This window comes from Myotis brandtii, unplaced genomic scaffold, assembly GCF_000412655.1.
Source record: "Myotis brandtii unplaced genomic scaffold, ASM41265v1 scaffold38, whole genome shotgun sequence".
Lineage (NCBI taxonomy): Eukaryota > Metazoa > Chordata > Mammalia > Chiroptera > Vespertilionidae > Myotis > Myotis brandtii.
This window is the reverse complement of record NW_005364596.1, coordinates 4,663,947-4,687,148: the sequence shown is the minus strand read 5'-3', so window position 1 is coordinate 4,687,148 and position 23,202 is coordinate 4,663,947. Positions and strand designations below refer to the sequence as shown.

The following is a 23,202-nucleotide window of genomic DNA, read 5'->3' as shown; positions in this document are numbered from 1 at the left end:
GCTCTACCCTGAGCGTGACTAGGGGTGGCATCGCAACCTCCCGATCCGCCCTGCTCTGTGCATGACAGGGGGCGGCGCCCCAACTCCCCAATCGGCCCTGCTCTGAGTCCGACCAGGGGCTGCACCTAAGGATTGTACCTGCATCTCTGCCACCTGGGAGCAGGCCTAAGCCAGCAGGTCATTATCTCCTGAGGGGTCCCAAACTGCGAGAGGACACAGGCCGGGCTGAGGGACCCCCTCTCCCCCCCGAGTGCACAAATTTTTGTGCACCGGGCCTCTAGTGTTCAATAAGACCAAGCATGGAACAATTCTTATAACTTAGGTTTACTATAATGATGTAGAACAAGCCACTAATTTGGGGTTCAAAATTATGACATTCCTTGCTGGTACATCAACTTCTATGGTACGTCTATTTAATGACAGATTTAGACAACCTGACCTCACAAGTCCTCTTGAACTTTAGCATTATGTGGTTCAACAATTCTAACTATTAATGTATTATATGGAACAATAGGCATTCTTGTAAAGCAGCCACCCAAACTCAAAGATGTTTGTAGAATATCATCAAAGGAATCAGGAATAAATAAATAAAATTCTTTTAACAGGGAGTTGAAAAGAATTAAAAATAGTTGAGGGAATTCAGGAAAAAAATGCATGTTGGATATCCATAAGATATTGATAAGAGAATATCTGAAGGATGACAAAGAAATTGCCTGGAAATAAAAAAACGAAAACAAAACAAAACAAAAACAAACAAACCAAAAAAACGGGGCAGGAATGTGGCCCGTTATCATGACTGCTGTTACCGAGTTCTCTGTTAGTACTGCAAGTCACTGTAATAATCTTGGGACCTCTCCTTTCCTCACTGCCAACAGATTAGGTGTTGTACAAGACAAAGTAGTTTGTCTTGGCAGCATGGTTCTTGTGGGATAGATGTGCCAAAAAAGCACTAAATTATGTTAATTATTTAAAAAAATCTATATTCCCATTTATTTCAGAGAGGAAAGGAGAGGGAGATAGAGATAGAAACATCAATGATGAGAGAGAATCATTGATCGGCTGCCTCCTGCACGCTGCCTAATGTGGATCGAGCTTGCAACCCAAGCATGTATAAATATTTGCTAAAGACAGGCTATTAAATATGAACAAAGTATAAAAAAATAAAGTTCCAATGAACAACTGTGTACTTGCCAAGCAATTTAAGTAAAGAACATCTTATTATCACTAAAGGTCCATCTCTGCTTCTCCCTAATTGTGTCTCCCTAGTATCCCCCAAAAGAAACACATAACTGAAATTTTCGTGTTTGTAATTCTCTTCTAATTATAGTCTTACCATATATTTGTATCCCTAAAAAGTACATTGTTTAGTCATACACATTTCTGAACTTCATATTACTGGTCAGTATTCATTTGTGATTTGCTTTTTCAATCAACATTATTTATTTGAAAGTCATCAATATTGTTGCATGTAGCTATGACGTCATTACTTTTTTAAAATATACTTTATTGATTTTTTACAGAGAGGAAGGGAGAGGGATAGAGAGTTAGAAACATCGATGAGAGAGAAACACTGATCAGCTGCCTCCGGCACACCCCCTATTGGGGATGTGCCCGCAACCAAGGTACATGCCCTTGACTGGAATCGAACCTGAGACCCTTCAGTCCGCAGGCCGACGCTCTATCCACCGAGCCAAACCAGCAAGTCATTAATTTTTACTTCTATTTTATGAATAATATAATAATTGATGCATTCTAATATCAATTGTTATTTAAATTGTTTAATGTTTTTAAAATATTATAAAGTGTTGCTCAGAATATTATGTACAGTGTACATCTGCAAAAGTTTTCCCAAGAGTATAAACCTCGGATTTAATTTCTAAGCCATAGAACACGTGCAATTTTAACTTTATATCATCACAAAGGTTTTTTGAAAGGCTTTGTATCCATTTATATTCCCACTAGCAGTATATGACAGTTCCTGTTCATTATTTCTTCTCTAACACTTGATAGTGACAGTCTTTCTAATCTTTGACAATTTGGCAATTGAAACATATATATATGTGGCCCTCCACCCACAGCCCCTCCCTTCCCCTCTATCCCTCTCCCTTCCTCTCTGTAAAAAAATCAATAAAATATATTTTAAAAAATCAGTTGGAAAGTAAAGACTGACATGTGAAATATTAACAATGTACCTGAAAGAATCATTAATTTTTAAAATCTTTAAAATAGCAAGCAGATGAGCGGCCTTAGCATATCATTAGCATTTTCACGCTTTGATTGGTTGAATAGATGACTGGACAATTGGACACTTAGCGCATATTAGGCTTTTATTATATAGGATATTAAGTTGGCAGTGGAATGGTTCCCTCTATTCTGTAAATTTTGTATAATATAACCAAGAGGTGAGCTGATTCTACTGGTTTTAATCATTTCTCTCTATTTTGTGATCTGAAAGAATTATCAAGGAGTCGTGTAAATAATACTATCAGCTTCATATGGGTTAAATAATTTATGCATAGCACTTTGTAAAATATCGAGTCATATAGAAAATATTCAATAAATGTGTTATTATTATGGCTACTTCTATATCCTTGCATATAAATTTGTCCCTTTATAAATTTGTACTTTAAGAGAGAGTTCTAGAAAAGAATTATTAGGACAAAGGGTATGGATATCATTCAGGCTCTTCATATATACTTTTAAATTGCCTTATGCACCGTTTCAATTTACACTTATTACAAAGGAATGAGAGTTCCAATCTTAATATGCCTTTGTTCACTTTACTAATTTGGTTATTAAAAAAACCTATTAAAATTTTTTTCATTCCTAGTGAGGATAAGTATTTTGAATAGATTTATCCTGACTAGTTATATTTCCATTATATTCTTTATCCATTTCTCTTTCAATATTAGTGTTTTTTCCTGTAGATTTTTAAATGTTCTTTAAACAGTATGGATATTAATAAATTATCTAATAGGCTTTTTCATATAATCCTACATCATTTTTACTTTTTTACATTTGTTTTTACTTTTAAGTTTTATTTACTATGAACATGTATCATTTTTGTAATTAAATGTTTATCAGAAAAGAGAGGCTATAAAAATTAGTTTTCTTATGACATCAAGATTCTCTAATAATTACAAATGAAATAAAAAATAAGTATTGTATATGGGCTCTTAGAACACTTTCCACATTACATCCCTACCTTTAGCAGCCTGTCAAAGAGAATGATTCTGTTAAGCTGGTACTCTGTGTCCCTCTCTCGGATGATTAAAGGCAACGTGGCAGCAGCAGACAACTCATTACTGCTGTTTGAATGAGGTAAATTAGACTGGCTATAAAAGAGAAACAAAAGGCAAAAAATTAAAAAAAAAACACCTCCATATTAAGTGTTTTATTTAGGAAATGCTCTTCATTGAACATATGTTTCTTACCAATCTAACATAAACGGTGAAGAAAAATAAGTGTAAAAGGAGACTCTATATACTCACTCATCTTCAAGTAGTGGGTAAAATGCTTCTCCACCAACATCTTTTAATCTCTGTGATTTAAAAGAGAAAATATTATGTGTGAGACTCTGAGGCAGAAACGCTGAACCGCACTTAAAAAGCAACATAATATAAAATTTATGAATTTATATGAGGTACTGAGAAGTATAAAATTTAAAATCCATTCCAATCATAAATATACAAATATATTATGCCTCTAGTGATTAAGTTTAGCTGTGAACAATAGTTTTTATATATTGATTATTTTTACCTATAGGTGTCTCTTGTAAATGTTAGACATCTACTATGATATTTTCCAAACACAATTCAGAATTACTGAAATTAGTATAAAATTTAATACATGGATAATACATTTTTAAATTATACTAGAGGCCCGATGCACGAAATTTGTGCAAGAGTAGGCCTCCCTTCCCCTGGCTGCCGGCACTGGCTTCTCTCTGGCACCCAGGACTCAGGCTTCCCTCCAGCCGCCGGCAGGCAACCCGGACCCGGGCTTCCCTTGCAGCCCTGGCTTCGTCTGGAAGGTTGTCTGGAAGGATGTCCGGTCTAATTAGCATATTATGCTTTTATTATTATAGATGAAGGTTATTTTAAAAGGTACTTTAAAAACATATACCCCTTAATTTAAAACTCAATTCAATTTACTTATTTTTACTTTGTAATTAATACAAACTAAGACAATAGTAAGGGTACTAATAAAATTCAAAAGAATTTTTCACAACATATTTTGAATATTTATGATTCAAATATTGATGAGTTCAATTCTCTTAAATATCTTTTTTAAAAGTTATTATAAAATGTTTCTCCGATAATAACATAACATGCAGGATTATAGGTATTCTTCAAAAATGTAAGAAGACAGGCCATAGTATAGTAAAATCTTAGACACATCCTAAGCAGGGTGATTAAAGTTATCACCACCTTGCCAGCTGCTTTGCTCTTCAGTGCAACTCCCAACTTGAAGACAGAGTGTCTGCTCCTATGGGATTCACACAGAGGTTCAAGCTCCATGTGCAGCTGGCACTGACCTTCTATTGATTAGAGTCCTTACGCACTTCCATTAGCATTATTCACAGAATTTTTAAAAGCCAAAAAAAAAATCTTTCATCCAACAATGAGAATCTGGCAAACACTGGTTTTATGCATGGCTTCTTTCTAAAATTTGACATGCCATGTATGCACTTATCCTATTTTGCCTTTAAATCTTTAGGTATTTCTTTCACGGATAAAAATTCTAAGTAGAAAACTAGTATTTCCCAAGTTTGACTGCATTATTAATATGTAATTTTTAAAGTTTGAGTTTTACTATCCTTTAAAGCATAAATATTACTTTTAGATATATCTTCTGCTATTTTTTATTAATTAAAATTTTAGCATATCAAAGGCAAAAACACTTGTACAGAAAGTGTAAGATAAAAGTTATTCTTTGGTTTCCATATTACTTTAAAAATCAGCAATGTTAACATTTTTTCTAATATTTATAGAAAAAATATTTTTATTTATTTTTTGTTTTTGCAAATAAATTTTTATTGAAATCTTTTAGAATAAAATATAGAACATTATACAAAATATATTTATAACCTTGGTATAACTTTAAATAAGTAACAGTAAGTAAAATATAACAAATAAAACATAGTGAACTATAAAAACACTGATAAAAGTAAGAATTCTATTAATTAAAAGATATTATTCAAAAAATTAAAGAAGCCACAGATTAGAAGAAATTTGCAACACATATAGCCAACAAAGACCCTGTATTTGGAATACATTTTAAAAGCCCTCAACTCAGTAAGAAATGACTCAAAAAAATTGGCAAAAGATGAATCAGTCACACACAGAAGAGGTAAGTAAACAGTCAAAAAACATGAAAGAACTCATATCTACACTATAACCATGGAATTAAACATTAGTATTATAGCAAAATACCATTCCGGTCCTTTTGGAGCAATAATTTTTAAAAAATTTGATGATACCATGTATTACCAAGTATGTGGAGAAATGAGAACTCTTATGATGGTACAAAGGTAAACAAATAAAACCACCTTTTGAGCGATGAGACAATATATATATACTAAAGCTGAAGTTGTACAGATGCATTTCCAATAATGCTGTACGTGGGCTCATACATTAAAGAAACTCTCTTATATTTTGAAATTAGGGAGGAATTCAAGGCTTCATGTGTATCTGTAAGGTTTCTTTAAAAAAAAAAAAGGCTCTCAGGCAAGTTTGCTAAAATAACAATCTTACATTTCTTAGCTGGCATAATGACAATGTCACAGTGGTATCATCCAATAGCGAGCTTCTATCTCGACCTTGTCCAAAGCTTTCACCATCTTCAAAGAGAAAACTAGAAGAAATTTTTTAAAATTATTATTTTAATGGGTACACAAAATCCAATTTAGTGTTTCTTCTACAAAAGAAATTTTATTCTAAATCATGAACTCTTTCATGAAAGAAAGAAATTTTAGATTTAATGGGTTAATAAAAATATAACTGCTGTTTGAAAATTCTCTAAACAATTCTAATTTTAAAATATATGTTGAGTAAGTATGAATATAGTGCATAAAGCATTTTAGCAACATCAGAGTGTGATTTACACTGTATCTTAAGTCAGATTCAACACAAAAGTTACTTTGCTGATACTACTAATGTGACCCTGAGAAAGTACATATGAGTGAAGAATGATAAAGTGAGAAAAAAGAAAAACCTTACATAATGACCGTGATTTCACAGGGGAAAGGATATCAAATAATAAATGTATGCAATTTGTTTAGAATTTCAGAAAATTACTTTTGAGAATTTATATATCCTTTAAAGTATTTACTCTTAGAATTTCTCTCATCTTATTTCTTGATTTTCTACATAACTCAATGTGCACAGTATAACTGAAGTTAATATTGAAAAATTAGTTTAAAGAGAGAAAAAAGTAGAGAGCCAATGGTCTATTCAAATAATTAACCTAAAATTTAACATGTGAGGGAAAGAAATGGTCAGCAGGTGATTTCTACAATAACCTACAATGATAAAATCTAGTCCGAAAATCTCAAATTAAAATGCTAGAGCATTGGTGGAAACTCAAGAGATTCAGATTCACATCTACATGAATAAATGTTAAGAGCAAGGGAACAGCAATAACCTTGTCCCTTAGGTTGTATTGTTATTTAAATTCCAATCTAACGTACAGAATAGTGTCCAGGATCTTGTGCAGTTGTGCAGATTTTGCTCAACACTGACTTAGCACTTTAATGATCTTTAAGACAAGCAAGTACCTCATATTTATGATTTATAATTGCAAATAGAAAATAGTTTCTCATAATAGGCAAGTTAGCTGATTAACTCTTGAATATTACTGTTCTTTCTGACTTCTACCTTTTTCATTTATTGAACATCAATTATTACAAGGTATTCCATAATAATAACTTCATATGGAGGATAAGCATATTACTTAAAAAACAATATTTAATAAAAATAATATTGATGGGAATTTAATAATTAAACACTTCATTAAAAAAAATAAGTTAATAACGTCCAATAGCTGTGATAAACAGTTGGAATGGCTATCCAATTTTTTTTTAAATTTATTACTACATTTTTTTTAATTTCCAACATTTTTCTTTTCTTACTTGGGGAGTGTGCAGATAGGTGGTTTGGATCGAATGATTTCCTTGTTGACAAGCTCTTTCTCCAAGTCACCTCCAGCTAAACACCAAAGGTAATATACTTCCTCAATTGATCTTTCTGCCAGGTAATCACTGTTTATATCTATTAATGGCAAATTAAAGAGAATCACAGTTATCTCACTTTTTGTTTTTATTAAAAGGCAACAGACAATAATAGCTAATATTCTAAAACAGTAAAAACTTAAAAGCATAGTAAGATATCCTTAAGGATATACATACTATAAAATGCACAGAGTATGAAATGTACATTCAGTTTCTTGAGAAAAAGTGGAATTTTTACCACCTGGGTCACAGATATATCAGGTATATCTAAGATATCGTGTTCTATGTAAAAGGATTAAGGGCAGAAAAACATAGAGTAGGCAAACAACACGAACTGCCCTATCTTTCATGTCTTGAGTCAATTGCTGCCTCTTTGGAGAAGTCTTTCTTGATGTCTCACGCAGGCTATGCTTCCATTCTGCAATGTTCATACAGACCTTCATTTGTAATCATAATTCTGTGACTAAATGTCTGTCTGCCTCACCATTTGGCATGAATGTTACTTGAAGGTACAGTGTGTGAAGCAAAGTAGAAACTCAATAAATATTTAATTGAATGAATGGTTAGTAACTATTTCTTGCTATGACTTATTTCATAACTTTTCAGTATAAGAGTAACTTACTGGTGTCACTAAAGCACACATTCTGCGAGGTGTAAATATCACAGAGAGATAAAAAGACAAAAGCTGATATTCTCTTAAAATGTGAAGTATAATAGTATGAATATTCTATCAACAATACAATTTTTAGAGATCATTTATAATAGATTATCTATCTATCATCTATCTATCTATCTATCATCTATCTATCTATCTATCTATCTATCTATCTATCTATCTATCTATCTATCTATCATCTATAAGCCTAAATGACCAAATAACCAAATGACCAGTCGACCAGTCACTATGATGCACACTGACCACCAGGGGACAGATGTTCAATGCACAGGATTGGGCTCCCTCCTGTCTGGATCAGGCCTGTGGGGATCGGGCCGAAACCGTCTATCCTACATCCCCTGAGGGGTCCCAGATTGCGAGGGCACAGGCCAGGCTGAGGCACCCCATCGGTGCACGAATCTGTGCACTGGGCCTCTAGTATGATATATAAATGTTGATGTAATGAAAATTCCATTGGGAATTAGAAGACCTGATTGTAGTATAAAGATTTGAGATGAAAATGGGACTTTGTTTTGCATAATAAATTTTTGTGTGGTACCACATCCTCTCCTTGATTCTTGAAGTTCCTGCTCAAAAGTAATTTAAATTGAAAGGATTAAAAGTTAGGTTAGTTATATAAAATGCTATGTTAAACATGCCCAGAGTTACCTCTTAATTCCAAGGTAAGTGTCCATAAAGTCTCACTAATGTATTACATATATTGTTGATACTTTCAAAAATAGGGTAAGAGTACTCCCTTTAAAAACATGGCTTATATTATTGCTTATTCTTATTTATCATTACCTTTACACAGCTGACTGATATCCTCAGGCAGAGTTAAGTCAGCACATCTCAGAGAAGATGAAAACAAACTGACAGGTTTTGTAAATGGGGTGTATAAAGGTGACACTTCACTGAACACCTTGTCCTGCATTAATTCATCTGGGGTTGGCCTTGAGAAACATTTAAAATACAGAGCATGAACGGAAGTCATTAGAATTTTCCTAGAATAATTCAAAGGAATTGTTAAAAGTCTTAAATACCTCATTAGCACATCCTATATAATAAAAGCCAATATGCTAAGTGTCCGACCATTCATTCGACCAGTCGCTATGATGAGCACTGACCACAAGGGGGCAGACACTTCAACCAGTAGGTTAGCTTGCTGCTGGGTCCGGCCAATCGGGACTGGGAGAGATGGGCTGGACATGCCCTGGGGTCCTCCTGCGGTCCCTCCCCAGCCCCGATCGTGCACTGGTGGGGTCCGACCTCTCAGGGGATGTCTGCAGGCCAGGCCGAGGGACCTCACCAGTGCACGAATCCATGCACCGGCCTCTAGTAATATAATAAAGCCCTCCTTCATGGAGTCTAAAAGTATCCTATATAATAAAAGGCTAATATGCAAATAGATTGAACGGTTGAACGATTGGTCACTATGACACGCACTGACCACCAGGGGGCAGACGCTCAATGCAGGAACTTCCTCTGGTGGTCAGTGTGCTCCCACAGGGGAAGCACTGCTCAGCCAGAAGCCAGGCTCTCAGCTGGCAAGTGCAGCAGCGGTGGCAGGAGCCTCTCTCGCCTCCGTGGCAGTGCTAAGGATATCCGACTGATGGCTTAGGCCCACTCTCTGCGTAGAGCGGGCCTAAGCTGTCAGTCAGACATCCCCTGAGGGTTCCCGGAATGTGAGAGGGTGCAGGCTGAGCTGAGGGACTCCCCCGAGTGCATGAATTTCGTGCACTGGGCCTCTAGTACGTTTATAAAACAATCAAGTGACTGTAGGTAGTAAATGCTAAATTTTTTACCTTTGTTATGCTTTTTACACCCTGTGATCTACCAAAACTATTATATATGAGTGTCTCAATTTTAGCTTGATTACCATGTATCTGCTTTACTGAATATATTAAATAATAAAATTATACACTAACAATACCTCTTAGTTTCTTCCTATACTTAGTTTAATGTGGCCTATTTACCCAAAACTATGCTTTTAATATTACTTTCTTCCTAACATGCCTTGACAAAAATGTTTGTCTAAAGACAAATTAGAATACATTTTTATTATTTTTAAATATTATATACCTGAGGGAGTTTAAGGACAACTATATGGCTAACAATGACATCATCAAATGAAAAGAAATAATACAACGTCTAAGAAATCCTTTTATGTAATCAACAGTTGTTAGCTTACCTCACCATTTATCCAAGTCTTTTGCTATAATATATACTGCCAATAAACTTTTGTTCTCATTTCTCGTCTATCATTTTAATCGAGGAATACGTATGCCTCACAGTTTAGCTGATTTTTTTTTTATATTGGAGACTAGGAAATGAACCAGTAACTTCTTTTGGTATATTCTAGTTTTCTGAGCATGGCTTAATTATTTTTTCTACTTTTATTAACATATATTAAAGCCATTACTAACAGTTATTACTATATACATATAAATATGCTTATTAAATCCATTGGCATTAAAACCAGCAAGAAAAAAAATTAACTACTTATATGTTAAGGATCTGTGTAATCCCAAACTCTTAATATCAACCTCTTGGAAGGGTGGAAGGTCAGACATTTCTTCAAAAGATCTATCACATTTTCAGGAAGCTCCTGGTAAATAAAGAGAAAAAAGAACTATTTACAATGACCAATCTTAAAAATAAATTTTAGGAGAGGAGCAATAGAGGGTGGAAATGAGATACCTGTAATACTATCAACAATAAAAAATACAGTAAAAAAGTAAATTTTACTCAAATGTTTGCTAACCTAGGATATTTTGATTTATTTTTGTTCTAAAGATTTGTGTTTACCTGACAAACTCAAATGTTTTGTTCTTTCATCTTTATTATTATTTTTTCTTTTTAATTAAACTTATTGGGGTGACATTGGTTAATAAGATAATATAGATTTCAAGTGTACATCTCTATGATATATCATCTTCATATTGCATTGTGTTTTGATTTTTTTACAAAGTCTTTATTTGGACTTTTCCCAAATAAACACAGCTTTAAAATAGCTTGCTATTGGATCCCAAATATGCAAAATAAACAAACTTTCAATAACAGATTAACCACAAACCTTTATCATGTCCAGGCAACCATGCTCTTCAGCCAGAACTATTATAGTGTCATCCACGCAGTCTATAAAATAGAAAAAGTATAAGAATGAATGCTGCTGTTCTAATTTATCAGACATACTGGGTACTGAACTCTGATACTTTTAAAAAATATCATGTAATTCTGTTTTGGAACCTGGAATATTAAAAAGTTTGTGATTTTTTAAACTTTCCTTATGATTAGTGGTAAAAATAAAGACTTCCAACAGTAAATTTTAATTGAATCATAGATACTGAAATAAAGCCGCCTAATTGTAAGTGAAATAAAGCAGTGATCAAAGGAGATAAAGATTCTTGTCCGTGCTTTTTCACTATATGTGTGTATTTTAAAAGGTTTTATTATCTTTTCATGATTATAAAACTAATTTATTTTTATTATATACAATTTGGAGAATGTATACATTTCTCTGAGGACTTAAAGTATAAGTTTGGTCTGCAGATGACATTTAGAAATCTCCAAGACTCCTTAACAGCTATATTATCACTTTAAAATTAAATGTGGTAAATATGGTCAAATTTTATGGCATTTTATTTATAATTCATTAGTATTAATATTTATTAATAATATTCTGTACACATTATTTGTATACTCTATTAACCTGTAGATCAATCTATCACTCTTTTACATAAAGTGCTCTATCACTCCTTTTCTCTTCTTTTTTTTTTTTACCATACATGCTTATAATTTATTCCAACCTAAAGTAGATACACACATTTTTATAAATTTGAATTGCAAATATTTACATCTAACATACATGTAAAACGTATGAACTTGTTATAAGGAAAAATAAACATTATTCTTGACCCATTCACATATGAATCATCAAAGAGGAAGCTCCAAAATTGATATATTATTTCACGGCAAACTGCTAGAGAAAAATACAATTTTATAGTTTCACTCTTTGATTTCACATGTTAGTTTACTGGGCTATCATAAGGCTAATTTTACATCCATCCACAGCATAATTCCTTAGTAAATAAGGAAAGCTCTACTATAATTCATCTACGGCACTTCTTAAATTGTCCTGTTAATGCTTATCACTGATCATTAGAAAATTAAAGAAAGTTAGGATATTTCAGTGTATTTGATTACTAACACTCAGTAAAGATTATATTTATATTTGAAATATAACTGCAAGACACTTACCCAATGTAAGCAAAAATTTTAGTCTTTCAGAAACATCCAAGCTCTGAAATAATTTTCTTCCCTAAATAAAAGGGAAAAGAATTCATGTAAACATTTGCATGTTTTTTCTTAGGAGGTCTTTTTTTTCAGAGCTGAAAATAATTTTATCAGGTACTTCTATTTCTCTTCAGAAGTTTTATTAGATTTTTAAAGTTAGTTCCATTAAAGAAAAATTATTGGTTAGGTAATGATTTTTTAAATATTGCATAATATTTAACATTTAAACATTTTAGTTTGATCTCAAGCACTGTTCACTTTTGAGACCATACATACTTGAATGTCTAGATGGAGTCCAGGCTACCAGGAATGTTATTAAGAGTACAAGATTCCTCCTGGGAAGGATTCAGATTACCCTTTCATCTGCCCAACTAATCCTTACTTACATATTATAATTCAGGCAATCTGTTGTCTCTATTAAGACACATTCCATGACACTCCCTTCTCCCACAATAACTTAGCCATCCTTTGTGCTCACAGAGCAACTGGTATATTTATTTTAAGACACATACATTATATTTTAATTGTTTCTTTTTAAAATATGTATATAGTTTTATTGAATTCATAGAAGAAGGGAGAGGGAGAGAGAGACAGAAACATCAATGATGAGAGAGAATCATTGATCAGCTGCCTTCTGCATGCCCCATACTAGGGATAAAGCCTGCAACCCATGCATGTGCCCTGACCGGGAATCGAACTGTGACCTCCTGGTTCATAGGTCAACACTCAACCACTGAGGCACACTGGTCAGGCTTTAATTGTTTTCTTTATTGGCTTCAGGGGGCTCCTTGGAATGCAGTCTGGAATCAAACACTTATAACTTCAGTGACTATATGCTGAACAACTATTGTGTGTCAAATTTGATATTCTACTACCAGTTACACAACTTGGACAAATTACTTAACCACCTAAGCCTCACTTTTCTCATCTATTAAAATTGAATATTTACAGTAAGGGTTATTTATATAATGTATAAAAATACATAGCATTTTCTGCACATAGATATGCTTCATAAATGTTTAGTATTATGTTTTTCTTATTATAAACAAATTAAAACTTATATGACCCTTAAAATAGACTTAGAATATGAAAGCTTAAGAAGAGATAGCATGGTTTTTATATAGAGAAGATGAAATTCTGATTTAAAAAGAAAAAAGGAAAAAACTTTCTCAAAGACTTATAAAATTAGAAATGCAGACCTGGATAGTTTGGCTCAATGGATAGAATGTTGGCCCTAAGACTGAAGGATCCCAGGTTCGATTACAGTCAAGGGCACAAAACTTATGCAGGCTCGATCCCACCAGGGTCTGGGTGCATACGGGAGGCAAACAATTGATGTCTCTCTCTCTTTCTGTCTCTCCCTCTCCCTTCCACTTCCTTTAGCAATCAAGTGTAAATTCTTGTGTGTGTGTGTGTGTGTGTGTGTGTGTGTGTGTGTGTGTGTGTTTTCGTTGGTAGAGGTCTTCTTTAGATGTTTGGTATTTCTTAGATATGTACTCATGTTTTAATATAGGATTCTACACATCATTTAGCCAGTGATGGTGAACCTCTGACACGCGAACTCATTTTTTTGGTTGATTTTTCTTTGTTAAGTGGCATTTAAATATATAAAATAAATATCAAAACTATAAGTCTTTGTTTTACTATGGTTGCAAATATCAAAAAATTTCTATATGTGACACGGCACCAGAGTTAAGTTAGGGTTTTTCAAAATGCTGACACGCCGAACTCAAAAGGTTCGCCATCACTGATTTAGACTATGGAACCTTCTGGGTGGCAAAGTGGCTATAGTAACTTCCTGGTGATATGGCCAGAGATTCCTAGCAAAATGGTCTTGGAATAGCTTCTCATCTACTTTCTTTGAATTTCTAGTATAACCAAAGTTGCCTTTGTTAGCTGTTGGTATGTTATTAATTTATATCTTAGTATTTGTTTGATGAGGCAGAGAAAGATTTAAGCTCACGTTCAGTTTGCCATCCTTAAACTGTCTAAACTTTGAGTACCACTTAAAATGTCATAAAGCCCACATAATGAAATTAATATTTCCTTCTTGGTATTCACACAGCTCTCTGAGTTTATCTTCAAAATTTATGGATTTGAATTACTTTATAAGCTTCTTCACAATGTGTCTTAATCACAGTTTATTCCTTGTTGCATTTGTCATGATGCTATATATACAACACATACATACAGTAAATACTCTTTAACATTTTAAAAATTGAAATATTCATATAAGACATACCCAGATCATTAGTAAAGAGTTTAGATATAGTTGATGGTAATAAAAAGAAAAAAAATGTATATTTTACATTTATTATATTTTACTTTCATATTCCAAAAATAATTTTTCAATTTGTCTATGATTTTAAACAATAAGATTTATTATTATTTTATACCAATGAAAAAAGTAAGATGGTCTAAACAAAGGATAGCAAAGAATCAGAAAATCTGACATTTTCCCTTAGAGAAAGAACTGCCAATATGTAAATGACAAATGTTATTATGCATATTTATTATTTTTATTACTATTATTATTTAATCCTTACTTGAGGACATGCTCAGAGAGAGGAAGGGGGAGAAAGAGAGAGAGTGAGAGAGAAAGAGAGAGACAGAGAAAGAGAAAGAGAGAGAGAGAGAGAGAGAGAGAGAGAGAGAGAGAAAGAGAGACATCGATCAGTTGCCTTCCATACGTGCCCCAACCTGGCATCGAACCTATAACCCAGGTATGTGCCCTGACCAGGAATTGAACTAGCAATCTTTCATTGCACAGGACTATGCTCAAACAAATAAGCCACTCCAGCCAGGATATTATGCATAATTAATAATAATAAAAGCTAACATTTATGGATTGTTCACTCTGTAATACACTATACTAAGTACTTTATATACATTATTTCATTTTATTTTTTCAACAATTTTGCAATATAGACACTATTGTTATGTATAGAAGTGGAACCAAGGCTTTGAGAAGTTAGTTAGCTAAGGTAACTCACACAGCTATTCTTTGCAGCATCAGAATTTAAACCCAGTTCTCTCTAACTACAGAAGCTTATCTTGTAACTATTATGCTTTACTACCTCTGCTTTGAATTAATTCTTAAATATATAAAAGGAGAAAAATAATGTCAATCTAATTCTTAAATATGGTAAACATTAGTGACTTAATTTTTCAAAATATTTTGAAAGTTCCTTGGAAGACAGATATAATAGATAAATAATAAAAATTTCTGCATCAAATAACCTCGTAGTCCAAGTAAAGTAGACAAATTTGATAAATGCCAAAATAGAAGAGGAGAGCAAAGAAGGTAGTAACCAAAGGCTGGCAGATATTTGAAGGTAGAATTGACCAATTGTTAGTTGCTCCTCCAAATCCATTTTCAACTCCTTTCTCAATATTTAGGTGTCCAGCTGAAGACAACATGTTCTAGTCTCCCTTGTACCTATATGTAGCAACATGTGTAAATTATCACTAGTGAAAAGTAGTGTTGATCAGTTTTAGATCACATCCTTAAATAGTTACCATGAATCACGCTTCTCCTTTCCTCATGGCTAAAAAAAAGTGATAGTGAGAGAACTTTGGAAACTAGATGCTGGAGCCATTCCTGATAGCCTAATATGCTAATTAGACTGGATGTCTTTTGGATGTCCTTCCTGATGAAGCTGGGGCCACAGGGAAGCCAGCCGAGTCCGATGCTTGCTGGTGGTCTGAGGGAAGCCAGCCTGGGTCCCAGGTGCCTGCTGGTGGCTGGAGGAGGGAAGCAGCCCAGGTCCTGGGTGCTGGAGGGAAGCTGGTGCCAGCAGCCAGGGGAAGGAAGGCCTACTCTTGCATGAATTTTCTAGCATCGGGTCTATAGTTGTAGAATAAAGTCCACTCTACCCTCAGTGGACTGTTACATGAGGGAGAAACACATCTTCAGCGGTTCTCAACCTGTGGGTCGCAAACAATGAAAATACATCCTGCATATCAGATATTTACATTACGATTCATAACAGTAGCAAAATTACAGTTATGAAGTAGCAACGAAAATAATTTTATGGTTAGGGGTCACCACAACATGAGGAACTGTATTAAAGGGTCGCGGCATTAGGAAGGTTGAGAACCACTGAATTCTATGTTCTTTAAACTACTGCATTTTTAACTCCTTTGTTTTTATAGCAGTTTATTCTTTACACTAATAGATATAGAGGATATCTGGGAAAGGCCTCATCAAAAGCCAACATATAAAGTGAGTCTTATAGGAAACATAAGAGAACAGGAGAAGAGAAGGTATCTAAAAAGAAAGACCACAGAAGGGAGAGAGCATGAACGTATCAAAGAATGTAAGCAGTTTTAGTCTAAACATTTATATAATGCTTAGTTTTTAACTTTGTACAGTGTAAATTTTTTTGTACTTAATACAAGGGTAAAAATTTCTAGAAATACCAAATGATATTTACACTTAGTAAAATTTACAATTAGTAAAAGTGTAAACATTTCTAGAGCTACCAAAATAATAGGTAAATTAATTGTCAAACAGGATTTTGTTAAAAGTCAAATTGAGTCGCCAAAACCGGTTTGGCTCAGTGGATAGAGCGTCAGCCTGCGGACTCAAGGGTCCCGGGTTCGATTCCGATCAAGGGCATGTACCTGGGTTGCAGGCACATCCCCAGTGGGAGATGTGCAGGAGGCAGCTGATCGATGTTTCTAACTCTCTATCTCTCTCCCTTCCTCTCTGTAAAAAATCAATAAAATATATTTTTAAAAAAAAGTCAAATTGAGAATTAAGATATTTCTCCTCATATCTAGTCAATTTGCAAAGCAAAAAGATATTATTACCAAATAGTTTCCCTATTAAAAAAATTATTCTAAGAAACACACAATTTTATTACTTTAATGTTTTTTTATACCTACCACACAGAGCTCAAATAAAATGATTCCTAGAGACCATACATCTGATTTGGGGCCAGAAGGCAATGGTTTTTCACTTGGCATATGATCAGTCGTTTTGGAAATTCCTTGTGCAATTACCTCAGGTGCCAAGTATGATGGATACCTATAATGATATATTTAAAAAATGAATTATTACTATGAACAACAACAAAGCTAGGAAGAAGTAAAGAACATTTTATGTTTCAAAACAGTATTCATTACTTTGAATACTAGAAATGTAAAAATGTTGTAATAATATATAAATTAGAAGCTAAGACTCTCCCATCTCTGTGCTTCAGTCACTCATACATACTCATGTACATGTAAACTTGACCACCCATCACCACTGCCCTACAAGGCAGCATACTATACACATTACTCTATATATGCCATAGAGATCATTCTACAACAATAAGTATAGCTTTGCTTCATTCTTTCTGAAAACGGTCAGAAACTGTGCATATGTACTTAATTTATTTGAGCAAACTCTTTTGAACATTTTGAAAGTTCCTATTATAAACAATGTTGAAATGATTATAAATATTTCATTTCCCACAAATATATGTAGAGATAATAGACAAATTTCTAGATGTAGCACTACAAAGTCATATGGTATATGCATTTAAAATTTATACACACACGCACACACATATATACACTCATATCTCTGTATATAAAAGCCTAAGCGACCATTTGACCAGTCACTATGATGCACACTGACCACCAGGAGGCAGACACTCAACGCAAGGGCTTCCCCCTGGTGATCAGTGAGCTCCCACAGCAGGAGTGCTGCCCAGCTGACCAACAGGTGCAAGATGCCGGGCTCATGGCTGGTGAGTGCAGCTGTTGCGGTGCGAGCCTCTCCCAGGGACACTCCCCCTGTGTGCCCCACCTTCATCCAGACCAGGACTGGGATCAGACCGGCACCGGCATCGGGACTGACTGGGCGTGAGCCCACACCTGTTTCTCGGTCATGAGTGTGCTGGTATCAACCTAGGACAGGCATGCGGAGACAGCAGCAGAGCAGCAGTAAGCCTACCGAGCAGCAGAGGTGGCAGGCTGGGATGAGCGGGAGCAGCGCTTGGCCCGAGCTCAGGCTCCTCCCCGGCCACCTGCTGCTTTGCGCACTAATGCATTCCTCGGGGGATGTTGGACTGCCGGTTTCAGCCTGATCCCTGCAACCACGCCGAGGGACCCCCCAACGGTGCAGGAATCCGTGCACCAGGCCTGTAGTATTTATATATATGTATATGTATACACACACACACACACACTAGTGGCCTGGTGCATGAAATTCATGCACATTGAAAGGGAATTAATTAGAGGAACGTAATTTGGACTCACTATCTAATATCAATAATATGTGAGCATGAGGCAGTCCATGTTTCTGAAATTCAATGACATGAAATTTAGCTATTACTTTGCCAAATAAATGGAATTTACAGATATCATTTAAAAGAGCATTCAGCTTAATATTAAAAACTCTGGCTACCAAGTCAGGTCTGTTTTCAACTTTTTGCCAGTTTGGAAATTTTTTGCAATATCTGCCCATTTGGGGTTGCATGTCATGGTTATGAATAAATCGGGCTTGCCATACTTTGTTACAATTGCCATAGCATCCTGATATCGCTGCTGCATATTTCTGGGACTACCCTCAAAAGATGATGGAAGTATTATCATTTTACCAATTGGCACATTGTCATTTTCAGATCTAGATTTGAGATAATCCATCAAACCACTATATTTTTCAACTCAACTTAGATAGGTTTGCTTTGATGAAATTTATCTGATTGGCCTCCATTTTAGAATATGAATCCATGATAAACTGTTAAGATTCCTGCATTTAAAATAGGATTGAACGTGTGCCGCACAGAGAGATTAAATCCATAATACTGCATTTGTGTGACTCGTGTCCTTACATTTTGTCTAGTATTATTGTCGATTACACTGTTGTCTCTGAGTCTTAATGCAATATCTGTTCCCCAGCCTTTTTCACCATGTGGGAAAAGAATAGGATATGTCATTGCATCTAATGTAGGAAACGAGATATTGATTTGTTTGATTTTAGTGGCATTTGGGTTATTGGGATCTGGTTTACAATGAATGAGCAAGTCCCTTTCAAAAAGAGGTTCTCCATCTTCATTTCTAAATATGACAGCAACCTCGGTTACTTGGGGAGAATTATATCTACCTGGGTCACTGTTACGATCATATTTAATTGCCATTGTCACTTCTGTGGAAGCAATACCTTATGCTGCTACTTCAGATTGGGCTTCCTTTTCTATCTCATGTAGCACCTTGTACGATTTGTTAATTCATTTATTTCATGCATGAGGTTGTTGATGTTGATCATTAGTCTTTCTGAGCAGCCCTGGTTTTCTGGCATTGCTAATCGTTTACTTGTAGCTTCAGCTGTATCCAAAATATAGAGTTGAGCAAACGTCCGAGAAACACCATCTGAAGGATGTAAAGTTCCATTATGGTGATAAACTTGTCCTTGTATTCTAAAACAGTATGGCCCATATCCTGATGGCGATGCAATATTTGCACCCATGGAAGCAAAAGCAAAAGAACTATTTATGGAACGAATATTTTCCATGAAATTTTTACTGTCAGAATCTTCGTTTGTCATTAATCTTTTTAAATATGCCGGGTAATCTGGAAAATGTATATCATTTGGACAGACTTTCCCTTTGCTATAACATCGTGTAAATTTCCCATTGGATGGTTTTTCATCAGAGAAATTTAGTGATAGGCAAAATTCACATCTAACAGTCATTCCACCACAACTATGTTCAAGGATTGCATCCTCAAGTACTCCATTTTCGCTGAGAAGGCAGTTCCTATCAGTATTGGTAATACTTGTTGATGACTGTTCTCTAGACATATTCTGTCGTCGCCACCGCCGTCTTTCAACTTCAAAGGCACATTGGTCTTCAGACATTTTCTGTCGATGACACTGGTGTTTTTCGGCATCAGAGCAACATTTTCTCAATAGCTGCTCTTCATATACATTCTGTCGCAGGCACCGTCTTCTTTCAAGATCAGACGCATGCTGCTCTGCAGACATTTTCTGTCGATAACGCCGGCATCTTTCAGCTGCAGAGCTACATTGTATTAAAGTTGTTCTTTAGACATAGTCCCACCTCTCTACTGTCCCGTTCTGAGATGCAGGTGAATAAGAGTCCTGGCTGTCAGGCCGCTGAGAGCTGTCTGACCAACAATTGATTCTGGCTGATTCTGTGGGGGTGGGACTTCCTATTCCCTGCTGTCAGTTTCCACAGCTATGATGAGGAAGCTGGGGTGACAGAGGGAGCCACACCCTTCATGCCACCCTCTCTCTCGCTCTGCTCTATGTCCAGCAGCCTCCTGCTCTGCCAAGTCCTCCAATCCTCCCAGTATGCGCCTGCTCTCCTGCTCTGCTCTCCACCAGCAAAGGTCCTGCGAGCACACAGGCGTGGTTAGGCACGGCCAGCCTCGCCTTCCGGGCCGACGAAGGCCCTGGGAGCCCGCGAGCATGGCTAGGTGTGGCCGGCCTCACCTCCAGGGGCCGGCAATGGTCCTGGGAGCCTGCAGCCTCTGTCGCCTCCTGGGGCACTTGACACCTGCGTATGCAAATTAACACGCCATCTTTGCCAGGTTAATTTGCATACTCACTCTGATTGGCTGGTGAGCATAGTGGAGGGACGGTTAATTTACATGTTTCTCTTTTATTAGATAGGATATCACCAAGTTGCTCTTCCAGGTTGTATCAATTTATATTCTCATAAGCAATACATGAGAGTGACTATTTCCCCTTACCTTCATTCACCAACATAACAAGTTTTCTTGAAAACTGTCTTAGTAAATAATGAATAAATATTTGCTAAAGACAGGCTATTAAATATGAACAAAGTATAAAAAAATAAAGTTCCAATGAACAACTGTGTACTTGCCAAGCAATTTAAGTAAAGAACATCTTATTATCACTAAAGGTCCATCTCTGCTTCTCCCTAATTGTGTCTCCCTAGTATCCCCCAAAAGAAACACATAACTGAAATTTTCGTGTTTGTAATTCTCTTCTAATTATAGTCTTACCATATATTTGTATCCCTAAAAAGTACATTGTTTAGTCATACACATTTCTGAACTTCATATTACTGGTCAGTATTCATTTGTGATTTGCTTTTTCAATCAACATTATTTATTTGAAAGTCATCAATATTGTTGCATGTAGCTATGACGTCATTACTTTTTTAAAATATACTTTATTGATTTTTTACAGAGAGGAAGGGAGAGGGATAGAGAGTTAGAAACATCGATGAGAGAGAAACACTGATCAGCTGCCTCCGGCACACCCCCTATTGGGGATGTGCCCGCAACCAAGGTACATGCCCTTGACTGGAATCGAACCTGAGACCCTTCAGTCCGCAGGCCGACGCTCTATCCACCGAGCCAAACCAGCAAGTCATTAATTTTTACTTCTATTTTATGAATAATATAATAATTGATGCATTCTAATATCAATTGTTATTTAAATTGTTTAATGTTTTTAAAATATTACAAAGTGTTGCTCAGAATATTATGTACAGTGTACATCTGCAAAAGTTTTCCCAAGAGTATAAACCTCGGATTTAATTTCTAAGCCATAGAACACGTGCAATTTTAACTTTATATCATCACAAAGGTTTTTTGAAAGGCTTTGTATCCATTTATATTCCCACTAGCAGTATATGACAGTTCCTGTTCATTATTTCTTCTCTAACACTTGATAGTGACAGTCTTTCTAATCTTTGACAATTTGGCAATTGAAACATATATATATGTGGCCCTCCACCCACAGCCCCTCCCTTCCCCTCTATCCCTCTCCCTTCCTCTCTGTAAAAAAATCAATAAAATATATTTTAAAAAATCAGTTGGAAAGTAAAGACTGACATGTGAAATATTAACAATGTACCTGAAAGAATCATTAATTTTTAAAATCTTTAAAAAAATGGGGTGTATAAAGGTGACACTTCACTGAACACCTTGTCCTGCATTAATTCATCTGGGGTTGGCCTTGAGAAACATTTAAAATACAGAGCATGAACGGAAGTCATTAGAATTTTCCTAGAATAATGGCACACATTCAAAGGAATAGTTAAAAGTCTTAAATACCTCATTAGCACATCCTATATAATAAAAGCCAATATGCTAAGTGTCCGACCATTCATTCGACCAGTCGCTATGATGAGCACTGACCACAAGGTGGCAGACACTGGGTCCGACCAATCGGGACTGGGCGAGATGGGCTGGACATGCCCTGGGGTCCTCCTCTTTATTGTTGAAAGTATAACATATGTCCCCCTTTCTTCCCCCATTGACCTCTTTATTAATTCTAATAATTTTTAAGTAGTTTTTATAGTTTTACCTATAAAAACTACTATTCTTTTGAGTAGTTTTTATAGGTAATCGAGTCATCTGTCAATAAGGATATCATAAAATAACATGATGTCATATATAATATTGTTATAATAAATTTAAAAGTAAAATATAATGAGTAAGATTTGTATTTAAACATTTTATGCAGTACCTTTAAAAAGTCTTAGGATTAATGTTATAGTAGCTTATTAAAATATTTTGAAAGGTTTTCCTTAAAATATATTTCAGGATATATATTATAATTATAAACAGCAATGAATTTAACCATTCATTACAGGTTTGGTAGAATTTGCCTGAGTCTGGTCCAGTTACCTCTCTTGGGAAAGGCAACATTAACTACACTTCTGTAATCAGTGTTTTCAGATTTTAAAGTTCTCTTTGTTAATTTGGGTAACTTGTATTTTCTCTCCAATCAACCATTTTATCTTAGCTTTCAAATTTGCAGAGTTAAGCAAAAGAGTCTATTGAAGTCTTTTAATGTTCTCTAAATCTCTGGTTATATTTCTACTAGAGGCCCGTTGCAGGAAGATTCCTGCAAGAATAGGGCTTCCTGCAGCCGGAGCGAAGCAGAGAAGGGAGCGAAGCCTGCCCTTCTCCGCTGCCTCGCTCCCTCCCGTCTCCGCTGCCTCGGGACACTCCATCAGCGGTGGAGCAGAGTGGGCGGATCGTGCCTCGTCTCTCGGCCCTGCGGCCCCATCCGGGTGACAGGGCC

General features: G+C 35.4%; 1 protein-coding gene across 1 annotated transcript in view; it reads right to left on the bottom strand.

Moving 5' to 3' along the window:
* Positions 1 to 23,202, bottom strand: part of TBCK (TBC1 domain containing kinase) — a 178,533-nt gene that overhangs the window by 100,497 nt on the left and 54,834 nt on the right. Inside the window, exons 6-14 of the mRNA XM_005872443.2 lie at positions 17,073 to 17,214; positions 12,147 to 12,207; positions 10,963 to 11,024; positions 10,433 to 10,494; positions 8,691 to 8,839; positions 7,133 to 7,271; positions 5,757 to 5,856; positions 3,492 to 3,541; positions 3,206 to 3,335 (exon numbers count right to left, since the gene is read on the bottom strand). Of these exons, the coding sequence (XP_005872505.1) occupies positions 3,206 to 3,335; positions 3,492 to 3,541; positions 5,757 to 5,856; positions 7,133 to 7,271; positions 8,691 to 8,839; positions 10,433 to 10,494; positions 10,963 to 11,024; positions 12,147 to 12,207; positions 17,073 to 17,214 (895 nt within the window). The remainder of the gene's footprint in view (positions 1 to 3,205; positions 3,336 to 3,491; positions 3,542 to 5,756; positions 5,857 to 7,132; positions 7,272 to 8,690; positions 8,840 to 10,432; positions 10,495 to 10,962; positions 11,025 to 12,146; positions 12,208 to 17,072; positions 17,215 to 23,202) is intronic.